General features: G+C 52.7%; 2 protein-coding genes across 5 annotated transcripts; one reads left to right on the top strand and one right to left on the bottom strand.

The window, feature by feature from the left end:
- The first annotated feature begins 430 nt into the window (after positions 1 to 430).
- TAF11 (TATA-box binding protein associated factor 11) lies at positions 431 to 3,828 on the top strand. 4 transcript variants are annotated; one of them, XM_059867684.1, is made up of 5 exons: positions 431 to 640; positions 712 to 851; positions 984 to 1,071; positions 1,253 to 1,349; positions 2,124 to 3,828. In XM_059867684.1, the coding sequence occupies exons 1-5, from the start codon at positions 446 to 448 to the stop codon at positions 2,396 to 2,398; spliced, it is 795 nt and encodes a 264-aa protein (XP_059723667.1). In that variant the 5' UTR covers positions 431 to 445; the 3' UTR covers positions 2,399 to 3,828. The 4 variants fall into 4 exon arrangements, with proteins under 4 accessions (XP_059723667.1, XP_059723668.1, XP_059723669.1 ...); XM_059867685.1 differs by having other exon boundaries at positions 431 to 586; XM_059867686.1 differs by having other exon boundaries at positions 1,967 to 2,267.
- On the bottom strand, positions 2,585 to 26,768 carry BLTP3A (bridge-like lipid transfer protein family member 3A). The gene is made up of 21 exons (XM_059867675.1): positions 26,644 to 26,768; positions 16,284 to 16,446; positions 15,482 to 15,520; positions 14,940 to 15,031; positions 14,559 to 14,748; positions 14,263 to 14,403; positions 13,555 to 13,725; positions 12,846 to 13,023; positions 12,431 to 12,517; positions 12,135 to 12,299; positions 11,544 to 11,686; positions 10,655 to 10,796; positions 9,979 to 10,172; positions 8,213 to 9,750; positions 7,804 to 8,000; positions 7,183 to 7,334; positions 6,951 to 7,098; positions 5,775 to 6,046; positions 5,334 to 5,442; positions 4,843 to 4,958; positions 2,585 to 4,431 (listed from the first exon to the last, which is right to left on the bottom strand). Exons 1-21 carry the CDS (start codon positions 26,685 to 26,687, stop codon positions 4,306 to 4,308), a joined length of 4,407 nt encoding a protein of 1,468 aa, XP_059723658.1. The 5' UTR covers positions 26,688 to 26,768; the 3' UTR covers positions 2,585 to 4,305.
- Positions 26,769 to 27,386: the final 618 nt, after the last annotated feature.

The raw sequence follows: 27,386 nt of genomic DNA on the forward strand, positions 1-27,386 counted from the left end.
GGGCGGCTCAGAGCGGGGCCGGACGGTCGGAGCGCGGGGTGAGGCCCGCACAGGCCCCCCTCCGCAGCCCCGCTGCCATGGCGACAAGCCCGGCCCCGCGCATGCCCTCGCGGCGCCCGTAGCTGTGCGTCATCTTGGCGCGCCGTTGTTATGGCGACATGTTCCGCCTCCATCGCGGCGCCCATGGTGTGCGTCATTGAGACGCGCTGCCGAGTCGCTGTTGCTATGGCAGCAGGCACCGCCCTCCGGCGCGGCGCTCGCAAATTTGTCATCAGAACGCGCCGTCGCAACTCCGTTGCCATGGGTTCGGACGCCACCGCCCCCTGCGTCGCCGGCAAATGTGCGTCATCACGAGCCGCCACGCGTCACCGTTCCCGTGGCGATAGGCTCCGCCCCTTCGCGGCGCCGTAGTGTTACGTCATCAGGAGGCGCCGCGGGCGCGGCCATGGCGGACCCGGCCCGGGACGCGCTCGGTGCCGCCGCCGCGCCGGAGCCGCCGCCCGCGGGATCCTCCTCGCCCGCCGGCGGCGATGGGGCGGTGGCCGCGGGGGAAGCGGCGGCCGCAGAGGGAGCGGGAGAAGGCGAGGTGGGGGAGGCTGGCGGTGGCAGCGAGCTCAAGGCGGAGGTGGCGGTCGGGGAGGTGAGGCGGGAGCAGGAGCGGGGCCGGGCCGTGCCGCGGGGCCGCAGAGCGAGCGCTGCCCTCTCGCCCAGGTGAGGAGCGCGGACGGGGAGGCGGCGGACGCGGAGGAGCCGGGGCTGCAGGCATGTGCGGCCAGGAAAGTGAAGCTGGAGCTGAAGGAGCGGAAGGAGAAGAAGCAGAAGGTGGACGAGGACGAAATTCAGAAGATGCAGTGAGTGCCTGCGGGTTCGGGGATCGTGGCCCCGGTGCCGCAGCCCCCTCCAGATTCCCCTCCCACCCCGCTCCTGCCAGCCCTGGCCGGTACCGCGGGAGCGGCTGGGAACGATGGCCGTGTGCCCCGCAGGATCCTGGTGTCCTCCTTCTCCGAGGAGCAGCTGAACCGCTACGAGATGTATCGCCGCTCTGCCTTCCCCAAGGCCGCCATCAAACGGGTACGAGAGCGGCGGGAGCCTGAGCGGGGCGGGCCCGGGGCCCTCCGGCGCTCAGCCGATGCCGAGGGGATCCAGCTCAAATCCCCGCAGCAGGAGCTGGCGCTGCAGCTCCCCCGAGGGGCTGGGAGATCCCTGCGGGCGGGGCTCTGACTGTCCCCGCCTGTCCCTGTCCCTGTCGCAGCTCATCCAGTCCATCACCGGCACCTCGGTGTCCCAGAACGTCGTCATTGCCATGTCGGGCATCTCCAAGGTGTTTGTTGGGGAGGTGGTGGAGGAAGGTGAGTGACAAGGGAAGAGCCCGGGGTGAGTTCCCTGCTTGGAGCAGGTTTTCCATGGTTCTCCCTTCCAGCAGCAGCTCTGGCTCAGAGCAGGGCCTGCTGAAGCTGCCACAGCCCCTCTGATCCCCCCAGTGCTGCTGGTGCTGCTCAGGCAGAGAAGCTGGGCTGGCAGCTCCTTGCCTCAGCCCCAGAGCAGCTGCAGGATGAGGATCTCGTTGGTGCTGCAGGGACAGAGGGGCTCCCTGAGCCTCTAAACCTGCCCCCCTCTTCCCTTGTGGGATGAGCTGGGATCAGTGTGGGACAGGGAGCTGAGCCAGTTCTGCTCAGCTGTGGGGGGATCACAGCCCAGGCAGCCCCCAGGGCTCCAGAGCAGAAGCTCTGAGCTCATCCATTCCCTGGATCCAGCATCTCCACAGGGCCTGAGTGCTTCAGAAGCTTTTTGTCCTGCTTGCTGCCCTGGGACTCCTGGCAGGGAGGAGGAGCAGGTCCATTCCTGGCTCTGAGCTGCAAACCCCAAACACAAACGTTACCTGTTCCTTTCAAACTGCACTGAAGCAGCAGCAGGGGATGGGCAGAGCTCAGCTTGCCCCTGCCACGAGCTCTGTTTGTCTGTCCAGCTCTGGATGTGTGTGAGAAGTGGGGGGAGCTGCCCCCCCTGCAGCCCAAGCACATGAGGGAGGCCGTCAGGAGGCTCAAGGCACGTGGGCAGATCCCCAACTCCAAGTACAAAAAGATCATTTTCCACTGAGAGAGGCTGAGATGAGCTTCCTTTAGGACCTTCCCACGTGGACTCTTCCACAAGGCCCCTCTGGGGTGGCCTGTGGGGCCTCAAGGATGTTCCTGCTGTCCCTGCCCACCCTGGGCAGAGCTGGATGCACCCTCAGCCTGGACTTTGGGGTCTCAGCACAGCAGGAAGAGAAACATCCAGGGGCTGCAGAGCAGTTCCTGCTAACCCAGATGTGCCATCTCTGTCCAGATGTGCCATCTGGGCCAGGATGTGTGGCTTTTTTTTTTTGTACATTAAACTTATTCTTCTGTTCATAACATGACTGGGATCTGCTCTTTGTGTGACCCAAGGTGCTCCCAGAGCTGCTCCCAGCCTGGGGCAGGGCTGTGCTGGGAGCTGGTACATGTGAAGTCAGGGTTCAGCTCTGCTTCCAAATCCAGGAGCTGCCCAAAAACCAGCAGTGTTGGGATGGAGGGGGAAAAGCAGGAAAAGAGACCCAAGCCTGGAAGGAGGTTAATGAGTTTAATTCTGCTCCTGGTTCATAGAACCAATAAATGCATCAGTGGAAACAAACTGCAGCAAAGTTGCAATACTGCCTAAAATTCAAATTTCAATTCAAGTTCAGACTTGCACATTTCTCCCCCCTCCCTTTCCAGGGGCCCTGGGAGCTGCTCCTGAGCCTGTGAGAGGTGCTGGCACAGGTGCTCTCCCATGGCACCTGTGCCAGGCAGGACTCCCTGGGCTCTCACTGGAACAGAGGAAGAATCCTTAAATAAGAGGCTCCACAAAGTAAACTTTGATATTTACAATCTGTGGGGACCCAGGAGGTTTTGTCCTCCCACATGTGTGGGTTTTGGGTTCTTTTTACTGGGTCTTCAAAGCAAAGGAAATGCTTGAATTCTTCAACAAAACCCACTGACTGAAGTAGCTGGAGCAAGGAATTTGCTGTAAACAACCTGGTCCCAGCTGTGCTCAGCCTGCACACGTGGGAGGAGCTGTGGGACCCTGCAGGCTGGGCAAACCCTTGGCATACCCTTCCTATACTCACACAAAATGTCATGAAAATTTGAAAAAGCAGAAGAGAGAAACCTCCCATTTTCAAGCAATTAATGAAGAAAAAAGCAGGAATACCGTGGCTTTCCACCTCAGGCAAGCAGTTCTCAGAGCTCCTGCTCCCCACAGGGAGAGGGAGCAGCACAAAGGTTTGGTGAAACAAAATCCAGCATCTGCTCGTGGGCAGTTCCCAGCAGTGCTCACAGGGAGCTGCTCCACATGGGTGTGTTCCAGTGATTTCCTTTTGGGATCAGGGCTGGCAGGTGGTTCTGGGGTCCCATCCCAGGCAGCCCCTCAGCCCTGCTGAAAGATTCCACCCAGTGCTGAAAACCCCACAGCTCCTTCCTCAGCTCCTCCTCCCCACTGGGGAACTCGGGCACACAAAGCTCTGAGGACAAGGTGCATCCCAAAAACACCCAGGTCATCACTTGAGACTGAACCAACCTCCCTCACCCCCTTCTTTGATTGTAAAAGTTTAAACAGTGCCTTGTAAGGAATTAATTCCTGCACCAATAAAGCCAAACACTGTGGGATTAAGTGGGAATGACCTGGATAAAGTCTCATACACTGCATCCATCTCTACACAAGGAATTACTGGTGGGAAAGGGAATCTGAAGGAATTTCTGTGCTATCCTGACCCTGTTCTTGTGGGAATAGTGAGCTGTGTGCCCTCACTCCACAGTGGGAATCCCATCCCTGTTTGCAGTGACAGCAGCCCTGCTCTCCCAGCAGAGCCCTGACCTTTCTGCCACCCCTCTCCCAGGTGCTGAAGTGACCACCTTGCTCCTGCTGTGGGCCCTGGTGAGCAGAGCTGGGCAAGAACACAACAAGGAAGGGTAAAAGAAGCAGAAACCCCAGCATGGACCATCTCCAGATGTCACCACAAAAGCTGGAGGCTGAAAGCCACCCACAGATGAGGAGACATGGGGTGTCCCCCCCACATCTGACCTGGTGTTGGTGGGCTGATCATGCCCTGGCTCAGTGCAGCATTCCCAGGCCAGAGCAGAGCAAACTCCTCCCCACTCCTCCCATTTCTCTCAGCCAGGCCCCTCCCTCTCTCCCTCCCTCTGCCCAGTCTCTGCAGTCACAGCTGGTTTCAGTCCTGGACTTGGACCCGTTTGGCAGCAGAATGACCAAACCTGCCCTGCTGGTGCTGGTGCCCTGTCCTTGGCAGTGTCAGAGCTGGAACAGGGGGTTGTACTTCCTGATCTCCTGCAGCAGGCGAGCCTTGTCCATGTTGGCTTCTGCCAGGGCCAGTTTCATGGTCTGGAGCTCCCTCTGCAACTCTGGCACTTGCTTGAGCTGCAAGAGACAAGCAGAGAACAAGGCAGGAGTCTTCAAGGTACACAGTGAGCTGCTCCAAGGAAAACCAGAGCAGGAGCTTTTGGGATCAATTAGACAGTGAGACACAACCACACTGACAGAACTTCTCTTTTTGGGAACCTCTTGATTCTTGTTTTTCCAACAAGGAACTGGACACAGTGGGGAAGATGGAGCCAATCAGAAAACAGTCCCCAACCAGATTCTGAAAGAGGACAAGTGAGTTCATGCTGGGCAAGGTGCCCTCATTCCTCAAAACAATCATGGGAGGAGGCACAGGCTGCTCCTTGGGGCACTCCCTTCCTGCAGCTCACCACACCTGGCCAGGACTGCAAACACACAAAGGCAAAAGAGAATTTCCAGCTCTCTGTTGTCCAGGCAGCAGTGACTCACCTGCAGCCCACGTGCTCCTGCTGCTGGGGCTGGTGAGACAGACTCTGATGGGGCCTTCTGATCCTCAGGGACTGACACAGGTTTTTCCTGTTTCACTGAGTCCTTCCCCTGGGAAGCTGGAAAGCAACAGAACCCACTCAAGTGTGGACATTCACACAACAGGGCTCTCAGAACAAAAAAATAACTTTAATTAATTTATTTCCTCCTTTTTTTTTTCTCTTGTTACACAGGGAAATAAAATTCTCTTTCCCCTTTTAAAATGGAGAAACTAAAAGGTAATAATGGATCCTGTCTGTATGTGCTTAAGGGAACACCAGACACGAATTCTCACAGCAGAGAACAGAGGTAGGGACTGCTCCCACAGCAGGAAAAAACACACAGGGACTGCTCCCACCTCAGAGCCCATCCTTCCCAGCAGCAACCAGCACATCCCAGTCTCCTCCAGCACAGCCTGGGGGTGCAGAGGGACAATAAAACCAGAGGTAACTCACCTGTGAGATAGAAGACACCATCATCCCTGCGCCTCACCACGACGTGATCCATTGCCAAGGTGATGGGGACAGGGCCAGGGGAGGTGGGGTACACTGGGGGGCTGTCATCCTAGAGGAACATGAAGCAGAGAAGGGATGAGGAGCTGTGACAGCTCTTGAAAGGACTTTCCTTGCCTGCAGCCTCCTCAGGAGCAGCGTTCCTGACCAGCAGCACTGGGTGAGTCCAACCTAGGGAAAGGCCTGGCTTTATGTACAGAGTGCACAGGTACACACTTCCCTTATGTTCCTTATTCATCCCGAGGTTTGGTTTTGCTTTTAGAAGCAAAACCAAACAGTCTCAGGAGAAGAGAAGCTCTCCAGAAGCCCCCAGCATTCCCACAGCATCCCTTCCCAAGTGCCATCCTGCAAGCGAGCTCTGCCCGGGGCGGGGGAGTCTCTCACCTTCAACGTGATTTTGGCATCCAGCACCTCTATCTCCATGGGGATGACCTCTGGGATGATTTCATCCTCCAGGAAGGGTCCCAGGCTGGCGAGGCAGGACGTGCAGAGCTCAGTGGCCAGGCTGTGCAGCAGCAGCTGCAGGAAGCCATTGTGCTCGGCCAGCGGCGAGTGAGCGGCCGCGCGCGGCCCCGACTGCAGGCGCAGGGACACCTCGGCCTGGGGCTGCCTGGGCTCAGGGCTCGCAGCCTTCTCCACTCCTGGGTCTCCTAGAGCTGGGGCAGAGAGATCTCGCTGCACAACAGGGCCAGTGATCAGATATCAGTCAGAAAGGGCATCGTGCAAAGCCCATCTCAGCCCAAAAGCAGCACAGTGACCTTGGTCTGACATCACCCTTCATGTGAGAGAAACCCCGATTTTGAAGGACTAAGAGCCCACATCACTGAACTGGCACTGGAGCTGGACCATTTCAGGTCCCAGGCACATCCCTCTCTCACCACTCTTTAAAACTGGCCCAGCACCCCACTCACTCTACAGAGCTGCCCCAACTCTGCCCCCCAGAACTGTCCCAGCTGCCTCCAGAGTGCCCCAACTCTGCCTCCACAGCCGACCCACTGCCCTGGTTCACTCTCCAGAGCTGCCCAGCCTTTCCTCATCTCTTGGCTCCACTGTGGCCACTGGCAGGACTGGGAAAGGCAGGATCAACAGCCTGGGAACTGCTCACACTTCCACTTCAGGTTTGGGATTGGAGCTGCTTTTGGTTTTGTTTGGGTTACATTTTTTGGGGTGTTAGGGGGATAGTTGATTGTTTTAAGGTTTGGCTTGTTTTATTTTTTAATTCAAATTTAGGGGAAGTACTGTAGACCCTAAAGCATTCTTCTCAGATCAGGAATAACTTCATAGTTTCCCTAGACAGCTTTATTCACTCTTTTAATTCATTTCATGCATCCTCAGCAATTTAAAAACTCCCAATCAATGATTACTAGGCACCACAGAGCCTGACTGTGTAGGCACTTGAGAAACATTTTTCAAATGCCAGATCTGAACCCTCACACATGAGTTGTGTTCAACCCTAACCACCTCAATCACTGAGGCCCCAGTTAATGGAATATTCCCTGAGGGAGGCTGGTGTAAAAGCCAGTTCTAACAGTGCAGCTGAGTCCCAGAGCAGCATCTTACCCACGTAGCCACGCAGGAACTGCCACATGCCAACATTGTTCAGCTGCTCTGGAACCACCTTCATCACTTGTAAAGCCACAGACAAATCATCTCCTTGTACCTCTATTGCACAGTTCACATCATTCATCTTCAGCACAAGGACAGACACCTGAAACAGCCACCAAGAGCTCATTGGTTACAGCAAACACCTCCAGAGCCCCTCAGGGACAGAATCCCAGTGCCAGGCACTGACCAGCTGCAGACTGGGGTCTTCACTCTGGGACGTGGAGCTGTTCACCTCAGGGGACACTCCACCCTCGTCCTCTGCCACCAGGCTGCTTCTGCTGCCCGTGTCATTGTGGGCCTGGGGAAGCTGCCCTGAAGAAAGGGGGTCCAGGCTGGGTTCTGAAATGGAAGTAACAACAACTCAATTCCATTTCTTTTTCTGGAACTCCTGACATCAGCATCTGCCTGAATCTCTGGTCTCTCTGCAGGTATCATCCTCTGGAGATCCATCTCTCTCCAGCTTCTCAGATGAGCTTAACCAACACAGGGTTGAAGGGAAAGATATTCAGAGTACCCAGTATCCAACTTTCCTAAATGCTCTGTACCACCCACCACCAGCACGTCCCAGCCCCTGCAGCCCTCAGGACACCACTGGGACATGCAGGGTCACCCCACACTGATTTACCCTCCTCATCTCAAAGAAAAGGCACCTACAAAAGCAGAGAGAGCCACTGTGAAGCAACTCCTTAAGACCTTCAAAAACAAGGAGCAGCAAAAGTGATTCCATAGGAACACAGGATGAGTTGCCTGTGGCACAAAGCATCACCCTGTGGGATGAGGGTGGGGACAGAAAAGCCAAGGGCTTTACCAGAGTCTGTGAGCATCACGAAGCCATCACTGCCATCACTGTCCACGGACAGCCCGTCCTCGGGGCCACTCCCATCCACGGATGTGGTGTCAAAGGAATGCTGGGATGAAGTCCTCTTCATGGAGAAGAAACGCATCCGGCCGCTGCCCGCCCCGCCCGGGGTCACCGCTCCCTCCTCTGCTTTGGGCACAGAATCCCTACAGAAAAACCCAACAAAAACCAGCGATAAATGCTGGGCCTGCAGATTATCTGAGCCTTGGGCTGGTCTCTGACCACTTGCAAGTCAGACTTCAGTACCCTCAGAACAGCTCCAAGAGATGAACACAACCCATCTCCAATCCAGATACAATGGACAGAAAGGGAGTAGCTCTGTCTCCCCTCCTGCAGTTCAGGAGCCTGGCCTGCTCACCTGGCCGGGGGCAGGGACAGCATCCTCTGCATGGTGGAGGTCATCTTGTCCCTGCTCAGGCTCAGGGCGTCCTTGGTGAGGGACATGGCCTCCTTGGTGAGGTCCATGGTGGCGTGCAGGGCTTCCTTTGTGGCATCCTTGGTGATGTGCAGTGCACTGGAGAGCTCCACCTCGATGCTCCGCAGCGGGACGAGCTCGGCCTGGCCATTGAGGGTGACGCCTCCTCTGCCCGAGGGCTGCGTGTCCGAGGCTGGGCTGGAAGGGAGAGCAGGGGGGCTCTGAGGGTGGCTGCTGGTTTCTGCTGGTCTTTCTGCAACCAGGGCTTCCACAGCTTCATGTGCTTCCTCTATCAAGCCTTTCTCCTCTGCGCCCTTACCGCGGGGAGCTGCGCTCAGGGCTCCGTCACTTGCGGACCTCGGGAGCCTCTCCAGTGGGACACTGGCACCAGTGTCCTGGATCCCACTGTCCTCTGGGAGCTCTGAGGTGCTGCCTAAGCCCTTCTCCGAACTGCTCTCTGATTTCTCCTTCTCTTCAGCTGCCAGCCCCTCCTTGCTGTCTGAGGGTGAGAGCTCGGACTCGATCAGGCTGGTTGTGTCCGAGTCCAGGGACCTGGGTTCCACGACAGACCCTGGGGCAGGGGTCATGAGCAGGGCCACCTCAGCACTGGGGAACATAACTCCCACACAAGCAGACATGGGATCTAAAGGAGATCCAGTCATTTCCTGGGTATCTTGGGCCAGCTGCTCCTGTAGTGCTTGCAGAACTTCCTTCATCCTGAGCAGCACCAAGTACTGGTAGTGGTTGAGCCGAACTTTGACATGGACAGAGGAAGACATGAGCATGTGGATATCAGCAGAGGCTTCCAGCTCTTCACTGTCTACTCCACCATCAACTTCACAGTCAGATTCTCCCAAGACATCCATTGTGTCTGGAGCCTTATAGATATTCCTCAGATCCTGGTCAGTCTTTGATCTTTGACAAACACCATGTTCTCTGGAGAGCTTTTCATTCTTGGAGTGGTTGCTAAAGCTGGCAGAAGGCTTGATTTTCACCTCAGAGGTGGCCAGCTCCTGTCGTTTAGCTATCTGAGCTTGCCCCCACCTCTTGGGCAGGCAGGCCCATATGGAAAGGGGAAAGGGGTCAATAAAGCTAAGGGCTCTGCCCTTGGAGCTTTCAGCCCCCTCAAATCCCAGGGAGAGCTCACTGAAATTCACAGACCACAGATCCTCAGAGGCAGAGGTTTTGTGAGGCAGCTGGGGAAAGCCTGGGTGCTTGTGTGGCCTGCCATCCACGTGGTAGGCGTGGCGCAGGAACAGGGTGTGCAGGAGGCTGAAGCTGTCCTGCTCCCGGGGGAACGTGGTGTAGCTGGAGTGGAAGAACTCGGAGCCTGCGAATTTCCGGAAGAGGCTCTGCAGGTCCTGGCAGCTGCAGGAGGGAGCGTGGCGGGTGTTGGTGGCTGTCACCTCTGACATGCAGACACACAGGGCCCGAGGCCGGTCCCGGTGGTCCGTGATTTTCTTATCCACGGGGATGCTGAGCTGCAGGGGGAAGAAAGGTGAGAAAGGAATAGCAGAGGTTGATTCTGGATGAGAGCTCCAGCACCAGCTTTACTGACCAAACAAAACCAACACAAGTGGCAGATAGAGCAAAGTCAGAGGAAGGCAGCAGGTTTGCCTCCTTGTTATGGACTCCAGCTATGTCCTGGTCTCATGTTTCTTTCACAGAGAGAACACTGAAGGCTGGGAAAGAAAGGAAAAGAATGGTACCTTCAGCCTGAAGCCATCCAGCCGGACATCCACGTGCTCATCTCGCTTGCCTGAGTCCTCCAGCTTGTAGATGGCTTTGAACTGCTCCAGGCTGCGACACAGATCCAGGCAGAAGAGGTTTATCCAGAGCACACTTGGTGTGTCCAGGGTGAGCATCAGGCCATTCAGCTGCATGTACAGGTTTGGGCATGGAACTAGAAGGAAACAGATTAATGATAGCAGGAAAGGCCCCTCGGGTGCTCTGCAGCTCAGAGCAGAACCTGCACTGACAGCACCAATGGAGGGGCTTCACCACCCCTGGGAGACACATCTCAGAAGGGGAGCAGCTGTGGTGCACCCAGAGGAATGAGGTGACCCACTGGGACAGCACCCAGAGCACCCCATGGCCCTGCTCCAGGGCTCTCAGTAAGGCTGAACCCCAGGAACTGGGCAAACAGCAGCTGCTGCAATTCCTTCCTGCAAGCACAGTTCTGCTTTCACATCGTGCACAAACTCCATTCCACACTGTGCACAAACTCCACCCACAGGCAAAAACAAACAACAAAAAAATTAGGATGGCAAACATCAGGAAACCAAACAGCAATGGACAGAGAATATCTAACAGGGTAAACACATGTAGACCATTGATGACTCTTTGAGAAACTTGTGAAAGAAGGTGCTAACCTTGATGTATTACCTGGAAAGTCCGGGTTGTCTGGGAAGTAATATTCTGTGAATTCAATATGGATTGCAGAGACCTGGTCAGGGAGTTTGAAGATTTTTCTACTACAGGAAAGCAAGGTGGAGGGCTTCTTACTTTGCTGCCCCGCTGTAGAGACCTGAAAACAGAAGGAAATGCAGTGATGCAGAACTCAGACTTGGCAAACCCAAGTGCCCCAGTGACCCCTCAGTTGCCTGTATTCAATCTGCCTCATTTACACATCAAACATACACTGCTTTCAAGCAAAAACATAATTTTCTTCTACCTGCTGATACTGCCAACTCCTCTCCTTTGAGGGAATTTAGCTCTTTGTGTCTCCTGTCACTGCTAGTAAGAGCTGTGACAAGCAGAATTAGGTGACATGAGCAAACAGAACAGAAATCTGTGACAGCTGCCTGCAAGATCAGCAGCACCTTGGCAAGTCCATCATAGTATCTGGTGCTGCAAAGAGCAAAACCAGCTCTTGGATGGACACAGGGCACATGGATGCAGGGCCTGATCCAGGGCAGAAAGCTTGAGGTCAGATTTACTCGTTCTTGGTCAAAAATCCACATCTCACTGACTTCTCAAAGGCATGAAATGTTTTACACTGGGCCTGCCTGATGCGTGGTGTAAGCTTAGATAGGAAGAGAGGGCAGAAACCCGTGGTTAAGCAGTTCCCTCTGAACATGAAAACTATCAGCAGCTCACTCTTGGGTTTAAAGTTTTACAGACATCATAACAGCATTTAGGTTCTGCGGGCAGCGTTTCGGATGTCGTAGGATTGGCATGATCCTTTCAATCATATCTTGAATTACATATTGAATCATAGAATTTCCTTTCTAGAAGTGCCATTGCCACGTGCAGGCAGTGCTGAGGTCCCTACCTGGTGCACATCCAGGTCATCCACCCTCACCACCACGCAGCTGGAGCGCAGCCGGTGCCAGGACGGGTGCCGCAGCCGTGGGAGACTCATGGGGGGAGCCCGGCCCTTCTCTGGGGGGCTCCTCTGGGGACTCTGGGGAGGTTCTGTGGGGACAGACAGGGTTTTAGTCACCTTCTTTGCACTATCAGTACCAACACCTCTGTGCTTACTGAGCAGAACTAACAGCCCCGGAATTAGAAACGGATCAACACAGCTGGGCAGGAGAAACACTGAGGACTTTTGAAGGAAGAACACTGTGAAAGGTGAGTCTGTCCTGTGGCAAGAGAACACACTCCTAAGACAGGTCTTAAGTATGTAATTTCATCCTTGTATCTTACAGAGAAACTCAACAATAATCCACTGCAGCCTGTCCACCTTTGCTGCTCTCCCAGCCACCTTCCTCTGCCATTATATTTATTATTTTTAGAGTGCTATGCATTTCTGCACCAACAAATCAGCCTGCTCAGCTGGGGACAGGCAAATAAAGATTTTGCTGGATGGAGTAAAATTGGTACCACTTCCTGCTTCACTGGTTTTATCAAATACCTTTACCTGGTTTCCTTTTGAAAGGGGAAAGTGGAGTCCTGGCAAACACAGGGTCTGTTTCTTCATAAAGCTTCTCCATCTTGCTTTGAAATTCACTGACCAACTTCTTTGCCCATTGTCCCCGAGTCTCCATTGCTTCACTGTACCTCACCCAATGTTTGCAGGCATCTCCTGCAGAAAAGCAAACATCCCAGCTTTAAAAATGCAGTTTCTTTCTTCTAGTCCAGCCTGCAATCATAGAACAGTTCTTTAAAAACCTTTTTTATCCCCCTCCTCAGGCTGTGAGGCCACAGGCTCCCTACCTGCCCTGTGGAAAGGATAATAATCAAAAGCCATCCTCCTGAAGGTCAGCTGGATGGCACCTCCCAGCATCCCATGCTTCTGAGCACCTGTGAGGAACAGAACAGAGGAAACCATGGTCAGCTCTGCAATCTGAGCCCTGATCCAGGAGAATTCAGAACCACATTGCTCTGATTGTCCCCACTGATTAACTGACACCACAGCCAGGACTAGGGTACCATCTTTAGCAATCTGCACCAAAATCTTGTCCCAGGCCAGGAGAAGGACACCTGAATCAATGGTTTATATGGTAAGAACCAGGCCTGGAAACTCAAATCCCAAACTGCAAAACCCCAGTGCTTCCCAACCCTCTTCCAGCCAGAACATCACTGCCTTGGCTGTTGTTTTTCCCTCTGCTGTGTTTTCCTCCCTCCTGACCTGTCTCCCGGGCGTGGCTGTCATCACAGATGTGCAGGTCCAGGCGGGAGATGAGCAGGTGGTAGGAGGATTCCTTCATGTCGTGCTTGTCAAAGTACTGCCCAATGCTGCTGGCATTGGGGCTGGCTCCAAAGGGCTGAGCCCAGGACTGCTGGGCACTGGGAGCAGGGGGGGTGACCTGTGGCAGAGGGACAAGCTCAGTGAGGACTCGGACAGAGGGAAAACACAGAGGTTATAATGCAATTAATCAACTCATGCAAATCTTCCAGCCTCTAAGGCATCAGTTTATAGGACTGAATTGGGGTTCCCAGGATCTGGATCCTCTCCTGTGCTCTCACCTTCGTCTGTGGCTCTGCCAGCAGCTTGCACTTCTCTTGGAAGATGTTTTAAGATTCCTGGGCAAAAAGGGCCTCGTATTCCCCATCCCTCCTGTGCAACCTCACTGCACTATGTGTGCATCCCTGCTTCCCTGGAGCTTCCAACTCCAGCAGAAATATTCCTCTTCCCTCATCCCTGACTTGGAAAATGTATTTTATTGGCAATGAATCCCACTAATCTGGTCACCTCATTACCCCACAGCAGCCCACAGTCCACGTGACACTGACCAGACCCGAGTTCCCATCAAAGAAAATGCTGTGAATATGGGCCAGATGCCACACAAACAGAAACTGCCCTTTTCCCTGGCAGACCAGCATCCAAACTCACTCACCTGTACAGACTCTGGTGCCAAGCTTTTCCTCTGCTGAGCAGATTTCTCCATGGCTTCACTCAGAGACTCAGCATATTTCATCATTGCTTTCAGCTGAGAGTCTGTCAGCACCCAGAGCAGGTCATCCAGCAGAAACATCAGCTTGGAGGCCACCACGTTGCAATCTTTGGTCTGAAACAGCAAGGAAGGAGTTAGGGACTTCAAAAATTGACTCCACAGATAGAGTCTTCCTAAAAGACAGAGGCAGAAACAAGGGAGGCTGCTGTGAAACTCCTCTGAGAGATGGTATCTGGTGCATATCCACAGCACTCCTTTCAGATGGATAGCAGTCAAAGCCACCTCCTCTTTAAGAGACAAATTGCTCACTGCTTAATTCATTTTTTTTAAATCATCACATTTCCACTGACAGCTAAAAATCAGGCTGCCAGGCTTTCAGCTCCCAGTAAGGAGATGACAGCTCTCCTTAGGATGTTCAAACAGATTGAAAAAACTCACTCCATCCACGAGATCCTCCCCTGGGAAAGAAACTGCTTTGACATTTGGTAAGAACACAGCTGTCTCTGACAGAAAACATGGAGAGATACATCAGTTTGGGCTCAACATTTCTGAAGGGAGAGAAGGGCTGTCGAGGACTGTGGGAGGAAATATGCATCATCTCTGCACCAGGCAGTGAGACCACATCCTGCAAAGCATGGAGAAAACTCTCACCCTTCTCTTGAGAGAGATCTGGATCCTCCCCTGGTTGGTGATGAGTCTCAGAGGAGTGGTGATAGGATCCTGATCACCATTTTCCGTGGCATCTGCCTCTATCCGCAGGGTCTGCCAGGTGAGCTCCTTGAACGTCAGAACCTGCCCAGGAGGAGAAAACCAGGAAAATGCTGAGATTTTCACAACGTCAAGGATTCAAAAAACTCCCAAAACATTCAGAAGACATGAAATGAAACAAGGAAAAGTCATTCATCACACTTTTCTTCTGTGCTGCCAGTACAAAGCCAAGGGCTCACCTCTCCCCTCTGCGGGTCCGTGATGCGAGTGAGGCGCAGGTCACTCTGCTGCCAGTTGGGGTTGACACTGTAGCCCTGGAGCTGCCACAGCTCAAAAGAAGCATGAAAGGCCTTGGAGTGAATCTTGATGGTGATGGAATTGACAACAATAAACATCCCCTCCACGACCTTCTCAGCAAAGCCATATTCACTGCAAAGAGAAGATCCCCCCATGTCACAGTGAGAGGCCTGGCAGAGGTAAGGCTCACACAGAGAGGCTTATAAGCAGCACCAAAGGCACTTAAACCTGAGAGTAGGAAGGCCAGTGGTGAATCAAGGAGAACAGCAGCCCCCACACCCCAGCAGGAGGGCAGGGAGAAGCTGCAGGGCTCAGGGTCTGACCTCTGTCCAGCAGCAAGAGCGATGGGGGACTGTCCATTGGGCGGCCGAGGCTCCTCACACGTCCTCATCTCCACCTCCACCTTGTCCAGGTACTGCAGAGACACAACGTGGGAGCCATGAACACCACAGCCAGCCTCAAGCCCAGCCCACCAGCCCTGGGGTGAGACTCCAGGGCAGGGACAACCAACTCTGGAGTCTCAATGCTCCAAGAGTCTCATGTGTTAAAGCTCTCACACCATCAGTGTCAGTGGGTAACTTGAAACCCCGGGAGTGGGAAAACAACCAACAAAAAACAGGCACAAGGTTGCCCTGGACTTCTCTGAGAGCTCCATCCTGCACTGAAATGAGGGACTCACAGGAGGGTACTTGTGGCCCTATGTGCTAAGGGCCTGGAGGATTCAGGTCCAAAGAAAATTTGAACACTTGATGGTTTCCCTCTCTAGAATTTTTCTCAAGTAGAAGAGATTAAAAAGAGTGAGGAAGAAAAGGAAGAAAAGAAGAAGGGAGAAAGGAAGGAAAGAAGACAAGAGAGGCAACATTACCAGGCAGATTGGGTGTGTTTTCAGCTTTGTCCACTGGATCTGAAACAATAAAGTTGAGGTTATCAGAGTGATCTTTGCATTGGAAAGTTCCAGAAAATGCAGGAAACCTTCTCAGCCCAAACTTCGAGCCCCATTTCTCTGAGAAATATCTGCAATGTCTCACTGTATCCAGGTCAAACAGAGACACAGACAAGGGAAAAGACATTCCAGACACCAGATCTACAAACCCAGCTGAGCTTTTGGATCTCATATATCATCAGGAGTAATAGATATTCTGCAGGTCAAATTCTGCTGTGGGGAACATTCCTGGCCTTTCAGAGTTTACAACTAACTGCTGCTGTTACTGGAAGTCACACAACTCTTCTGAAGACTGTGCACAAACCAAAAAGCTCCATTTTATTTTCATACAGCAACTTTCACTCTGCAGTTCTTGTAGGAGGGAGAACAAATGTTTGTTACTAAACTGAGCAGATCTGACTCTAAAAACAGAGCACATCAGATGAGTAAGACAAGCTCATTTTTACTGTCACTTGGCAGAGTAGAATCATATTTCTTTTATAGAAAGTCTCTTTGATGTCCTTAAAACTTCTGAGTTCATGTAATGCAACAGTGGTTAGTACCACGTGCAATCAAACAACGTGACAGCTTATAACAACTAAAAAAATCACTTTTTTTTCCTCAAAAAAGCACAAGGAGGGAGAATTTGTATGAGTTCAGTGTGCAAAGTGCAAGTCCATGCACAACCTCAGTGATTCTGCCTGTAAATGGATAACTTCATCTATTCAAAGTTGCCTCTGCTCACCCTGATGGAAGCCTTGTTGCAGTAGACCCGGGTGATGGCGAGCCAGGTGGGCAGCTCCAGAACATTCTGCAGCACCTCCTCATCCAGCTCCAGGTTGGTCAGCTGCCCCTGACCTTTCAGTGTGCTCAGGTTGATTTTGTCTGGAGAGAGATTCTTGGTAAACCTACAAGGGAAGAAAGAGAAAACTCACAAACAGCCCCCAGCAAAGCTGCTGAGACTGCAGGAGCATTTCAGAGCTATTTTAATACCAGAGTTGGTTTGCTGTTTTGTTAAACCCTTTCTGACATTTTTAAACCCAAGGCAAGTTGGTTGCTCCAGAAAAAACATTTCTACACTTTGACATTTGAAGGACTTTTTTTTTGTTTTAAACTAAATTCAGGTTTGAGAAACTGAACATTTCCTTCTAAAGCTCTGGATCCTGGAAACCAGCAAAAAAGTGCCCTAGGACAAAACCAAAGAAAACCAAAGCCAAACTCCAACAGCTCAGCAGTTTTACCCCCCCCAGAATTGCTGTGTCAGCGGTGGAAAGTGTAATTCTCTAGATTCTTTTCACCCAGGAAAGCAAAAGACCATTAATGAATGACTTTTGTGGCTGTCTCTTTTTAACACCACCACTGCAGCCCAGCCTGCTCTCTGGTCAGCAGGGCCAAACAGCACCTCCCCTCCCAGAGACCACCCCAGCTCCCTCTCTGTTTTCTCTGCTTGAAATTCCTCCTCCCCAGGGCTGCCAGTGTTCACCTCCCCCATGTGCAGCCCTTCACATCCCTCATGTGCCCGAGGTTTCAGTGTCATGCATGAAACACTTGCAGCAGGACTGCTGAGAGCAGAGGATCCTGGTGTGAAAGGCTCTGACTTCATCAAAATCAGAGAGGCCCCTAAGGAACCAGAGGAGCCAGTTCAGAGGGCAGCAGATCACAGAGGCTGTACAAGGGTCAGCAACACTTCTCCACGCCAGAGAACCCCTCTGTGGCAGCAGAACCCCTCCTGCCTCCATCAAACCTCTCTCCAGTGCAGGAGCTGCCTCCATGGGAGCAGGGGGCTGCATTCCAACGTCACCAGATTCAAACTTGAGGAGTTGCTGCCAGACAACTTTCCCACCACTGAATCCAGGGCTTATTTCACACATTCCTCCATGCCAATGCTAATTCTCATTCTGTACAGTGGTCCAGGAGGCAGGAGGGAAAGAAAGCCCCTATTGTCAGCCTAAGCAGGAGCAGGCTCCCAGGCACACTCTGCCCCTGCACCCACAGTGTGGGCACTGCTCTGGGTGAGGCACCAGGGGCTTCTGCAACAGCCACAGCTCCAGGAGGAGAGGAGGAACCAGAGCCACACTGCCAGCATGCAGCTGCTGCACAAGCTCAGCACAAACCTGGCTGAGGCACTGGAGCAGCAGCTGAGCCATCAGCCCAGGGCTTCCAGGGGCAAAAGGGCCTTTCCAAACATTTTGTTGGAAGAGAAAGTCTGACAGATGTGTTGAGATGTTGGTGTCAACCCTGTGCTGTTGATGGAGCAGTGCTGGAAGAGGAGGGCAGCACACAGCTGTGAGTTTGCCCACTGCTGCTCTTCCCCTGCAGCCAGCTCTGTGCCCTGCTGTCCCCTCCCTGCCCTGAGCCACAGGGACATGCTGACAGCTCACACCAAGTCTGCACCACCTGCCAGGCTGCACATTCCCTCATCACTCCCTCTAACCAAAGGCTTCTTGTTTGAACGTGCACAGGGAGGTGGCTGAGGTTAACCTGGCTTCTCAACATCAGCACCAAGAAACTGAAAATTGCAGAGTGTGTTCCAACAGCTGCTCCACTGGCAGGGAGCACTGAGAATCCAGATGATTTGGGCCTGGAGTCCTGCTGTGAGCACCCACAAACCCAGACATGGCTGAAAACGAGAGCAAACACCTGCAGAGGCAATCCAGGAGCACCCTTGTGTTGTGTCAGAGAAGCAGCCCTGCTGAAAGCTGATGTCACCGTGTCTGCCTGGGATTGGATGCTAAGAATAAACCAAACACAACATGGACAGGTAGGTAATACCCAGCACTTAAGCTCAAAAGCTGGTGTGGGCAGTGATCAGCTCCCACTGGCTGAGCTTTCTCACACCTGCAGTGAAGGATCATCCCTGGGCTGGAGCCTCATCCCAGGATAAGAGTGCTCAGAGGGGAAGCTGCTTTCAGCTGGTAATGCAGAGGAAAAGTACAAGTGTTGCCTATAATTCTATATTGCCAAGTCTCTAAAGGGGGAGAATGATGCTTAAGCTTTTTATATACTTTTTATACATTTGTAGATTGCTAAAGCATGGCTGTAGCTCCAGTAGTTTTCCTACCCTTTTCCCCTAGATTTTAGAACAATATGCTGACCTTCTAAACACATTCCTGAAATATTGTTTGGTCTTATTCCAAGGAGGGGAACTACACTAAGGAATAATAAGAAGAGGGGCAGAGAACCCCTTGGACCAACTCCAAGGGGCTGGCCCAGGGGTAGGTTATTGGGCCAACTGAATCTCCTATAGGATGTACCTGTTAGATTTCCTAATTAATTAACATTATAAAATTGTAGAAATTCAATTCATCACCACCAGGACACCTGGAAGCTTCCAAATAAAGGTCTGCTTTTTACTTTACTATTCTAACACAAGGGGTTTTTTTTCTTTTGATTACAGGCAACACAAGCACACGTCTGAACCAGGGCATCACTTTGCTTTAGTGTGTAGGTGTATCAAAACTACCAGCACACTCTGGAAGAACCAAAGCTGTGAAACAGGACACAGTCTAGAGTGAGGTATGAAACTTGATCCAGCCAAACCAAGCAACTCTTTATCACCATCTCCAGGGAAAGGCTGCAGAGATCCTGCTGGGCAGGTACCAAACCCACCTCCAGTGCTACCAGGCTCCATTAAAGAATCCTTTCATGAGGCATTCCATGCACCAAAATGTGTCATTCCACCTCCAAAGCAGAGCTTACAGACCCCACCCCTGATGGGACAACAGAAGCTGGGGGATCTGGGGAAAAAACAAACCTCAAATGGAAACAGATTCTTTCTTTTAAACCAGGGCTCAAACTTCTCAGGGTATGCTGCCCATTGCCAACCCCTGCTTTCAGCTGCTGCCCTGTACAGGAATCCCAGACCTTCCACTGGAATAACCTCCCCACTTGAGCCACTTCCCCACCCACGTGTCACACAGGAGGCCCCAGGTGAGAGTTCCTGAGAACACAGAGCTCACAGGTGCCAGTCTCTGCTGCTGCTGAGAGGAGCTGCTTTGGTCAGTGCCAAGGGAGGAAAAGCAGAGAGAGCTGAACGTGTCAGATGTTTGCTGGCAGGATCTCTCCATTCACACTCACCCACAGCAACAGCCTTGGCAGCAAGGGTTGCTGGCTTAGGGAAAACTGAATGAAAATGGTGGCTATTGGGAAAACTGACACCAAAGGTTATTTGTTTTTTTTGTTTTTTTTTTTTTTTGTAGCTCCATCAGAAGTCAAGCAGAGCTGAGCCAGTAAACTCACAGGGCAGCACTCCTTTTGAGCCTGCTGGGATTACTCTGACAAAAGTCAACCCTGAAAATCTATTTGCTCAATCATCAGCCTGACTATATATCAAAACATGATGTCACTACTGAAAACAACTGCCCAGTTCCTCAGCCTGCACATCCAGAGGCCACAAACTCACTGATTGCAAAAGGAATTTGGGTAAATCTGACCGCTGGCCCAAAGCCAGGCCAGAATCATAAATAAATTTATGTTCACATTTGTAGCTGTCTCGCCACACTGTCTCCAACTGAGCAAATGCATGGACAGATAATGTCAGAAGACATCTGAAATCATAAAACTCCTCCTCAGATCCCTGTCTCATTACCCTGCTGCCACATGGATCAGGAACCTTCTTCTCAAATACTCAGTTTCTGCCTCAGCCTCCTCCCTGCAGTCCTGCAGCCATCACTGGCTGTTGTACACAGCCACCACCCCCAGCTCCACACCAGCTTTTCTATTAATACCTTTGTCACTATGGCTATTTTATGGGAGAACTAATTAGCTGTACATCAGTGACCTTGATTTTGCTTAATGACAAGCAAAATCTCTTGGCAGGATGAAGTGCATGGCTTGTGACACCAGCCACAGCTGCAGGGAGCAGCTGGAAAGTCCCTCCAAACACAGGTAAGGCAGAAAGGAGGAACTGATCAGCACAGTGGGAAAGCAGCCCAGGAACCACTGGGGTTTTTTGCCTCCACAAGGGTGACAGCAAGGGAAGAGATGAGAATTTTCTGCTTTGATTTGGAATATAAATATGTAATTTAATCAATTATGACAGGAATTGCACACAGAAAAAATAAAAACAACAACTGTATTCTAACCAACACAGATTTGCTCCTTCCCAAAAATCTTTTCAAGTGTTGCCAGGTCTGGTTTTGGACAGGGCATTTAGTGGGATTTCCATCTTCCTTGGGAATATCTTCCACAATCCAAAAATCTCTGTGATGTGATATTTCACCTCAAATTAAAGCCTCTTATCTCAGAAGCCATGTAGCATGTTTACTAGAACAAAAGGTTCACAACTGCTAAAAGGGAAGTTCAGTGACTTTCCAAATCAGGGCTGCTCTCAAGGAAGGCAGCAGCAGAAGCTTTAAGTGCAGCACACATGACTGGGGATGAACTTAAAAATAATTTTGGAGGAAATAAAACTGGGCAAGTGATCAAAACTTCTGTGAAAAGGGAAAAAATAGCTGCCTCAAAGACGCACAGGAAGAACTAAAAGCTTTTTCAGGAAGAAAAGCCATTTTACCTCCTCGAATTTTTGGTGTTAGCAGGGACCACTCTGTCTGAGAGGAGGCACAGAGCAGCTCTGCAGACTTGCACAGGAGGAAGAGAAACTCGCTGAATTAGCAGACTAATTACTGCAGCATGAGATGGAGTTGGTATCACACCCTCTTAGCACAAAGCCATTTAGAGTTTAAGGGAATCCCATCAACACCAAACTGCCCAATTGTTAAGAAGACAGAAAGCAGCACATTTATAATCATCTCATCACCTGTGCACAGTTCTGTGTACCCCAGATATCCTGGGAGGCAGGAGCTCCTTCCCAAATGGACAACGGGCCTGAGAAATTCACCCTGCTTGGGTTACAGGGCAAACAGTTTCCACGTGAGGAGGTGCCAGCCCATCCCACGCTCCTTATCAGGGTGGATTTAGGCACATCTGGTGTCCCTGGACACACGTGCCACTGCTGGTGGCTTTCCATTATCAGCTTTCTGTTTTTCCAGGCTTCAGCTGCACTGAATGAAAGGCTGGGCCTCTCTCAGCCACCCGAAGCCAAACACAAAACATCCTGATAAGTCATCAGTTGTCTTGGCTCTGTGATACCTCCTGCAACACAACGAGGCTAAGGGAAGGCTTCAGTTAAACTCACAGGGAGAAAAAATCAGCATTTCCAAGGAGATCAGACAGAACCATGAGACAGAGCACAATTCCAGCTCACTCCTCCCCAAGGCTGCAGCCTCCCTTGGCACCAAGGACACTTTCTTGCATCAACAAATGTTTCTCTAGAGCATTCTGAAGGCTGAGACACCTTGCTTCACACCCACCAGCACCTTACTGGGTATTGGGAGCCCTGGAAAGCAAACCAGGAACTCAGCTAAGAGGAGAAGAGGCTCGGTCTCTGCCAGGGGCTGAACTCCACCTTCCCTTGCTATTTCCAGCTCCTTGCCTGGACACCCAGTAAAGTTTAAATGCCAGCTGCCTCGTGCTCTCAACAAATCCAGAATGCAAACCCTCAGCACTTGCCAGGGAATTTCCCAAACCTAATCCTCAAGCAAATAACAGATGAAAGGAAACTAGAAAGAAACCAAATAAATACAAGCACGAGTCCAAAGCTCCACTTCTTCATCCTGCAATCATTTTAGTCTCCAGTGTGCAGAAACAAACAGGTTTTTACCTAATTCTGACTCAACTGAGCAGCTGCAGGGGAGGCAAGGGCTCAGGGAGTCCAGGAGAAATAAGAAAGAAGAGCCCCTTTCCATCAGTGAGGCTGAAGGACTCTGGAGAGGTTCCACAGGGTCAGTGCAGGGCTCTGCAAGCCCAGAGCTGCAGTGAAGGAGCTCTGGCCACATTTTCCTCCTGAGCTACTCAAGTGTAATTTACCCCTGCTGCAACAAGAGTCTATTTAGCATTCCAGAAACGGCACACACGTGTCTGGAGCCAAGGAGAAGTGGCTGGAAACACTTTGCACCCAGCAGCTCCATAAAACTGATTGCTTGGTTCTCCCAGCAAAGTGCAGCACAGCCAGCGTGACTTTGCAAGGGAAGACTTCAGACTCTGTGAAGGGAAAATGCCATGTCCTGTCTGTGCCCACTCCTTTTTCCCACCCTGTCTTGAACAAAGAAGAGGCAGATCTGTGTTACTTTACCCATAATAGCTTGGGGTTCTGCCTTGCCATCAATAATTCCGCTATAGTAAAATTTTTAACAGTAAAAGAAGCCATTAAAATGTACTGGGAGAACAAGATATTTCCAAATTCAAACACTGAGTAAAGGGTTTACATCCAGCCTTACATGTTTTGCTGGGCACAGCCTGTAAGAACTTAGAGACAAGCTTATCACCAGAGGTTTGGTGCTGCACCAGCAGCAGCTGCTGGAACTTGGCAGAGCTCCTTCCTCATAAACAGCCTCATAAAGTCCTGCCACAAACTGCTTCATGCTCTGGATCCACCCTGGGCACTGGGGCACCAAAGGAACCATCACCTGGACAAAGAGCACATGCTGAACCACAGGAGCAGGACGCTGTGCAGATGGAAAAGTAACAGTTTCTATCAGCCTTTAACAGCTGGCAGCTCTGTGGTTTCATGTACTTCCCATTGCTGCAACAGCTATTTTAGGGAAATGATCATCTTAGAGATCAGCACAGAAATTCCCCGATCACCAAAGGAGGATATTCAAGCAGCTAAAGCTAAAATTTCAAAGCTGGTCAGAGGTTTTGCTGCCTAAATCACTTGAGATTCTGTAACTTCCTCAGGCCATTCCCAGATGCAATTTCCTTGCTTTCCTCCTTACCCACCACAGCTCGCTAAATTGCTTCCAGGTAATTTATAATCAAGGTCAGGAAACTGGGAGAAGCCTGGAGGGTTGGTAGTAAGCAAATCTCTCTTATTGGTCGTAGCTGTTCCTGACTCTGAGGGTGTCCCACAGCCCCCACGAGCTGCGTGTGCCATGCTGTGACTGCAGCAAGGGCACAGCTGCAGCGCAGTGCTCCAGCACGCAGCGATGCTGCAAAACACTTCAGGGCAAGGGAGAGACAAACAGAGCAGGAATGCAAGGTCTGTTCTCTTATGGCAGCACCCAGACTGCAGCATTTGGGCAAGAAATCTAAGCTGAGTGGGGAAAGCATTCTTTAGACTCAGGGAATTCCCCACAGCCCTGTGCTGGGCAAAGGCAGAGCTGGTGACATGGCCTGACTTGCCTGGTGCAAGCCACAGAGCCCATTCCAATGATTCCTGAATGGCACAGAACAAATCTGTTACACATCTGCCTGCACCGGTGACACATGCTCAGCACTCTCCTCTGCAAACAGGTCTTGTTTTCCACACAGGTTTTCCTCTCTGGTAACTGTAACCTCTCTGGTTCCTCTCAGCAACCTCTTCTCTTAACTCCTCTCTCATTTCTCCTCTGCTCCCTTTTCACCCCACTCCCAGAGGTTCCCAAAGTTATTCCTCAGCTGCAGTTCTCTGGGGTCCCTGTCACAATAAGACACATTCATGGTCTCCCCTGTGTTCAGATCTGCCCCCAAACCCCAGTCCAGCTGCTCCTCTGCTGACACCAGCTTTTATTTCTTCCCAGCAGGACTGCACGTTGCATTTCCTCTGGAAGCCGTGTCTGGTGTGCCTGTTACTCCACAAGCTCACAAGCTTCAACACGTGTCCCAAAAGAAAACGTCACAAAGCAGCTGTTATAGGCAGCAGGGGATAAACCTCTCCAAGGAAATTAAATAAAAGCCATTTTGGCAAGGATTCCCACTGCAGTGCTGAGAACTCAAATCCCAAAGTGGCACATGAAGTTGAGGCAGTTTGGCTTGTGGATAAACAGGGCCTTTGTCACACCCAGAGAACATGGATCTGCTGCGGATACGCCAACACTGCTTGGAACAAAAAAAAGACAACGAGAAGCAGCTCCTTTCAAATAAGGCCAGGAAGAGGTGAAGGCAGCTCACTGATTTTATTTTAAAGCATTAGAGGTGCTTCCATGGATAATTAGAGGCTGGGGAGCACAACCATGGCTCAGAGCCAGCAGCTGATGCCCGGGCAGCTCTGGGGGAGCCCCTGATGCTGGGTTCTAAACACTCCCCAGCACTGCAGCCCTGTGCCTGCCTGGAAGCAGCAAGAACTGAAACCACCTAATCTGTTTGCTTTTCCAAGCTAAATATAGGACAAAGGAGTGAAAGGCACAGATGGCGAAAGCTCCGCAAGTTTTTAGGTTCTCCTGCTCTAGGAATTTAAGCTGCTGAAGCACAACACAAGGCTGAGCCTTCTCAAATACCTTCACAACTGGGCAAAGCCCGGCTGTACCGATCCCTGCTGTGAGCACCACGGCCACTGACGTGATGTGGGATCACAGGAACAGTCAGGTGAAACACCTCATTCACATTTCCCTGACCCAGCTGCCTCTCCTGACCGCTTTCCTGCAAATTTCCACATGGAAGAGGGACAAAAACACACCCCCGTGCAAAAAGGACTCCGAGTGGAGACACAACAAAAAGAACAAGGAATTGTTTCATATGCAAATGTGAGCAGAATATAAAGGCAGATTAATGATTCAGTAGCAAAATTCTTCCAGGCAAAAGAGCGTGGCTGAAAAAAAACCCAAAGGGAGGGTGAAGATGAGGTATTTGGAGGAAACACAACTGAAACAAAAAGAATTAATCTTTTTTATACGCCATTAAATTGGGTTCAAATTGCATTTCTGCAAAGATCCACAGTCCTCGTTCAAATAAGGGGCAGAACCAGATCAATCAGCCAAACAACAAAGTCCAGCTAGCAGGAAAACAAGCAGAGATGCTGAATGTTTTGGGATTACTTATTTTCCTTGGAACTGCCCAAAGGACACACAGGTGAACACTAAGAACTGGCCCAATCAGAGGGAAAAAGGGACTCTTTGGGTAAGAATATGCTGTAGCAGTGGTAAGGAGAGACTGAAATACAAAATTAAGCATTAGCACCAGCAAAACTGTATTTATGTAAAGAAAGAGAGTTGTCCATGAGAACGGCACCCAGGATAACACCCAGTTCTGTTTTACCTTCTATCAAGAACTGCTCTCACCAACCTCTCCGTGCTATAAAATACTTTAATGCCTCTGTACCAGGAGGCTGAATCCGTACTGACCACAACACACCTGTGTGAGGTGAATGAGACAGAAAGCTCGGAAACTTGGGGTGTCAGAAATCCATTTAAACCAGCAGCCAGAGCAGCTCCATCACTCCTCCTTTGGGACAGTGCCGAGAGAGCTGGAGCATGGAAAATTGGTGACTCCAAGACACTGCACTGCCCACTCAGAGTAATGTGGGGATGGTCTGGGGCTCCAGACACCCCCAGGATCCAACTCAGAGGGCTGGGATTCATGGATCACACCAGCACTGACCCCACACAGGTCACTTCAGACCCCTCACTGTGCACCTGAGCGTGTCCAGCAGCAGGGATGGAAAGAACCGGCCCCGAGAGCAGAGGACAAGCGCTGTGCAGTGCTGTGGCCTCACCTGCACCCTCACAGGCACGGCACCTTTCTGTCCACGCTGCCCTGATCCCGCAGCGATGCAGAGCGAGGTCGTGCCCGGAGCCATGAGATAACACAGGCAGCTCTTTTCTCTCCGTGAAGGGAAACTGAGGCACCGCTATGAGCCCAGGGCCCGCCCCGAGCAGCCGCGGCCGCAGCTGCATTTCCCGGCAGAGCCTCACGCCGGGAGCACCGGCTTTTCCCAACGCCCCTCGGATGAACTTCACGGAAAATGACGGAATACAATGCCAACACCGCCCTGGAGCTCGTGTTCCCCTCTCGCCTCCCGAACTTCCACTGCCGCCGCCCGCGGCCCAGGGCCGGCACCGACACCGGGGCAAAGCCGGGCTCGGAGGGCTCCGACCCAGGGAGGGGCGGCCGGGCAGGCTGGGCCCGCTGCCCCCGGACAGCTCAGTGCCCACGGCCCTCGGACACCCCCTGACCCTCGGACACCCCTCCAGCCCGGCGGCTCCACAGCCCGAACGGGCGCTCAGCCCCCCGGGCCCGGCAGCTCCCCAAACCCCCAGGCCCGGCCCTCGTCCCCCGCAGCCCCCCGGGAGGAGGATGAGGAGAATGAGCAGGATGAGGAGTAGAAGGAGGAAGAGGAGCGGGCGCCTCACCGGGAGAGGTGCTTCAGGATCTGCTTCTTGATGATGCCCGCCATGCCGGGCCGGCGGGTCAGGCCCGCGGGCGGCAGGACCCCATCGCGCACCGCCCGCTCCGCTCCGCCCGCCCCCGGCCGGCCCCTTCCCGCACTGCCCGCCCCGCACCGCCCGCCGCTGTCCGCACCGCCCCCGGCTGTCCGCACCGCCCCCGGCCGGCCCCTTCCCGCACTGCCCGCCCCGCACCGCCCGCCGCTGTCCGCACCGCCCCCGGCCGGCCCCTTCCCGCACTGCCCGCCCCGCACCGCCCGCCGCTGTCCGCACCGCCCCCGGCCGGCCCCTTCCCGCACCGCCCGCCCCGCACCGCCCGCCGCTGTCCGCACCGCCCGCCGCTGTCCGCACCGCCCGCCCCGCACCGCCCCCGGCCGGCCCCTTCCCGCACCGCCCCAGCCGCGCTCCGGCCGTGTGCGGGAAAGGGGACGCCAAAGTGACCTCCCGGACATCCAGGGACCTGCTCCGGGACCTCCACGGGGAACCCACTTCAGGACCAACCCAGGAGCCACCCCAGGATCCTTCAGGACTCCCCTCTCAGAGGCCACTCCAGGATCCTCCAGGAACCACCCTGGAACTCCCCTCCGGACCCCACTTCAGAGCCAACCCGGGATCACCCCCCCAGGCCGCCCTGGAGCTGCCCCAGGATACTCCAGGATCCCCTTCCCAGAGGTTCCCCCATCAGCCCTGAGCTTCCCTCACAGCCCAGC

This window comes from Haemorhous mexicanus, chromosome 25, assembly GCF_027477595.1.
Source record: "Haemorhous mexicanus isolate bHaeMex1 chromosome 25, bHaeMex1.pri, whole genome shotgun sequence".
NCBI lineage: Eukaryota > Metazoa > Chordata > Aves > Passeriformes > Fringillidae > Haemorhous > Haemorhous mexicanus.